The sequence below is a fragment of the Sitodiplosis mosellana genome, unplaced genomic scaffold (genome assembly GCF_009176505.1).
Source record: "Sitodiplosis mosellana isolate CC-2019 unplaced genomic scaffold, AAFC_SMos_1.0 Smas_scaffold_30, whole genome shotgun sequence".
Classification (NCBI taxonomy): Eukaryota; Metazoa; Arthropoda; class Insecta; order Diptera; family Cecidomyiidae; genus Sitodiplosis; species Sitodiplosis mosellana.
Genome location: NW_022595272.1, coordinates 2,875,672 through 2,879,510, shown reverse-complemented (window position 1 = coordinate 2,879,510; position 3,839 = coordinate 2,875,672). Strand labels below are relative to the sequence as shown.

Genomic DNA, 3,839 nt, shown 5'->3' with positions numbered 1-3,839 from the left:
CGCATGCGCGCGCATTGTTTGCCTCTCTCCTTTCCCCGCGCGCATCGTAGTTCTGATGGCATTTTTTTGTCCCCCATAAGTGTGTTCGTACTCGTCAAAAAACATATAGTCTCTGAACTCAGTTTTGTCGATAAACATCATTACCAAAGCCAAATTTTTCAGCATTGTATGAAGTGGTAATATTCACACTGAAAAACAGCCCATACTATTCACCAAATTGATCAACTTGGCTTATTTGGCATATTGGATTTATTTGGCATGCATATTGTATAGAGCATAGTACAAATCGCTTATTTATTATCGCGATTTTTTTTTGTTGGGGGGTGAGTGTGCCTACAATACTAATATAGATCCGAAATTGTTCGCAAATGGATAAGTGTTGAATATATGTTATAGATAATATTCGAACTGAGTTCGCCAGCAAAACATTCAATTTTCTGATCGAAATTGTGATTTTACCTATTTTTAATATTAAACTATCATTTAATTTTCTCCAGATCATATTTCTCGGTATTATTTGACGTTAAAATGGGTAACAAATGCAGTAGCATACAATGGCTTTCGAAAGCAGAGATGTCAAACTTAGATGTGACGAAAAATCAATGTCAATTGGCTGTGGTAGCTGATCCGTCGCATGAAGCATCTGAACTATTCACATTGAATATTGATTGCTTAGAAGAGATTTTTGAATGGCTATCAACTAAGGAGTTATTCGCACTTCGACAAACATGCAAGCGAATGAAACGAATTATCGATTTTTACATTCGAGCCTATTATCCTACAATCGGTAGATTCCGATTGTATAATAGCTCTTATGAGATATTTCAAAATATGGATGCCGATTCAATTAAATTGATAAATCGAATTGTGATTAACTTAAGAAAAGATAAACCACTTGATATTAAAAAATTAAAAAATGTTCTAAACAATGTTGAAGTGCTTATAGTAGAACCATTTTCGTTGAAGTTTGATATTTACAAGAATTTGCTAAAATATTGTAAAAATATAAAATCTCTTCGGATATGTAGTTGCGATGCAACTGGTGATAAATGGTTGCATAAGCAATATCCAACACTTGAACACGTTTATTTTTATTACTATTTTAAACGACGTCATCTTGTACTTAAACGATTCAGATTTAGACGCATATATTGTTGTTGTATTTATATTCATAAAAATTGTTCACATCATTTTCGTACAGACTATTCAAAATTGTTCAAAACATCAACAATTGTTAAGTTCTTTTGCGCAAATCCACAAATTCATACATTGTCAACATGTTCAAAAATTTTTGAAGTATATGCAAATGCATTGTTCAAAGCTGATGTTAAATTTAAACAATTAAATATATTTATAACATATTTGGAAGATTTTAATCATAATTTTTATAAAGAACTTTACGATGAAGGATTTTATGAGCGATTATATTTATTTGGTTCTTTCTGGAACGAGGACATTGTTCCAAATAATCTTATGAATATTGGATTAGAAAAATTTTCTATTGAAAATTTAAATTTCAAATTACCATTATTGCTAAATTTGAAAGAAATACAATGTTCTGACTGTCATGATCTAAATTTCTTTGAAAATGTTTGGGATGTCGTGGAGCGTCTCAGTTATGCTGGAAAAAGTGTTGATATTATATTTATTCTTCGAAATTTTCGAAAATTGAAGCACTTCAGAGTAAAATTATCTAAAACTAACATCATCGATTTGTCAGCACTCAACAAAGAACGAGAAACATTGATTGGAGCATACAAAACAACAATTTATGTTGGAGAAGATTCTTATTTGGCTACAAAATTTGCATTATCAAAAATAGATTATAGTTTGATTGAACTAAAACGGGATAGGTTATATGATTTGATACCTTATAAGAATAATGAGTACTATTAAAAATCTGGAATAAATATAAACTTTTTTTAATAGCAAAAATCAAACAAGATGCAAAAAAAGAGTTGATGACAATGAAGAATGTTTTTTTTTTATGGAAAATACCTTACTACATCATTGAAATCCCGTCATGTTGCTCGTGATATGAGCATATTATCAAAATACAAATAAATGTGATTTTTGTGTCAAATATAAAAAAAAATATAATACAAAAATAACAACATCATTCACCAGTGTTACTCTCGTTTATTACTTAAAACATTCGTCGTATGTGTTTTTTAAATTCACGATTGCTCTCTTATGCGAAAGAAGTAGGAGCCAAAACAAAGGAAGAAGACTATTTATTCCCTTATTACCGCCACTAGTGTTTTGTTGGTCATTGCAAAACTGTCTGTGTGTCACGCAAACAATAATATATAAACCAAAGAGAAGTTGTTTTCTTCTCTCACTATTTGCTTTAAAAAAAGAAGACATTTGAAATCGAAAATTATGTCAATCAACAAGAGTAAATCGTTGAGTGTAATGACAAAAAAAAATTATACATTGCAAGTATGGAAACTATAACGATAAGCTGTTTTCAATTATTTTCCATTCTTATAAAGAGTGTGTGTGTGTGTGAGAAGGAGAGAGAGAGCGAGAGAGAGCCAGAGAGAGAGAGAGAGAGCGAGAGAGAGAGCATGGCCGGTGCGTTCTGAAAGGAACGGTTCATATGGATGATGGAGAGAGCGTGTGTGAGAATCTCTTTGTTTTGTTTGTTTTTTTTTGTTTTTTTTTTTCAAATACTTTTTTTTCAGCTTGGGTATTGTTTGCTTTGTTTATTTATTATCTCATTGGTATGTATGTATATTTCGTCCATGTAAATATGGTAACAGTGTGAGGGTTATTCGTTTTTTTTGGCAATGGCATAGGAGAGAGAGAAAGAGAGAGAGAAAGAGAGAGAGAGAGAGAGCGTGGCCGCTTATCTCTTTCCCACGGTGCGCACTCATTTCCCCGCATGCATATTTTCCACATGCCTTGATAATCTTTTATCCTTTTCTCACTATTTTCAATCGTTGCACATTTTGTTTAAAAATATTCTCATCAATATTTCCATCAGTTATTCGAAGAACAACTTCGAGACGTCCTTTAATTAGTGCCAAAATTGAATTGTAAACCGATAAAACCATATCCATTTCAACAATCCATATTTCAAGCATATTCAAATTTTTGCTGTATTCCAAAATATTCATTATTTCTGATACGCTAATCGTAAAACAGTTGAATTTAATCTGTTTCAATGTAGGTGATGCTTTGACTAATTCAAGGATTGTATTAAAAGAAACATAATCAAAACACCACACATCTAATACTTTGAGCTCATCCAATTGAAGTAATGCGGGTAGAGTTTGGTCAAAATTATGAAAACCGCAAAGTCGTAGCGTCTCAATTGTGGGTATGTTCGTAACAATCCATAGGTGTAACGAATAAATAATAAGTAATAAAAGATTTTATTACTTATTCATTTTATGTGATTATTCATTTATTCGTTATTCGTTCTTACTCGCGAATAAGAACGAATAATTATTCATTTATTCATGCAAGAAACGAATAAGAAATGTAATAAAAATTGAATAATATATGAAACGAATAAGAAGTGAATAAGAAACGAATAAGAAAACGAATGAAAATTGAAAAAGAAGTTGTAAGAAGTAATAACTATTACAACTTATTCACGAATAAATGAATAATTATTCGTTCTTATTCGCGAATAAGAACGAATAACGAATAAATGAATAAATATGACAAAAGTAATAAGTGAATAAAAAAACGAATAATTATTACAAAAATTAACACCTATGTAACAATCGAATCAATTGAAGTAACTGCTAGAATGAACAGTTTAAAATCAACAACAATTGCTAGATGTCTCAATTGTTGAAATTGTTTAAAATGCATCACTATTTCAT

The 3,839-nt window shown here is 30.6% G+C and overlaps 1 protein-coding gene across 1 annotated transcript; it reads left to right on the top strand.

Moving 5' to 3' along the window:
* The first annotated feature begins 136 nt into the window (after positions 1-136).
* On the top strand, positions 137-2,459 carry LOC129569014 (uncharacterized). The gene is made up of 2 exons (XM_055447390.1): positions 137-360; positions 498-2,459. Exon 2 carries the CDS (start codon positions 529-531, stop codon positions 1,894-1,896), a length of 1,368 nt encoding a protein of 455 aa, XP_055303365.1. The 5' UTR covers positions 137-360; positions 498-528; the 3' UTR covers positions 1,897-2,459.
* The last annotated feature ends 1,380 nt before the right edge of the window (positions 2,460-3,839 follow it).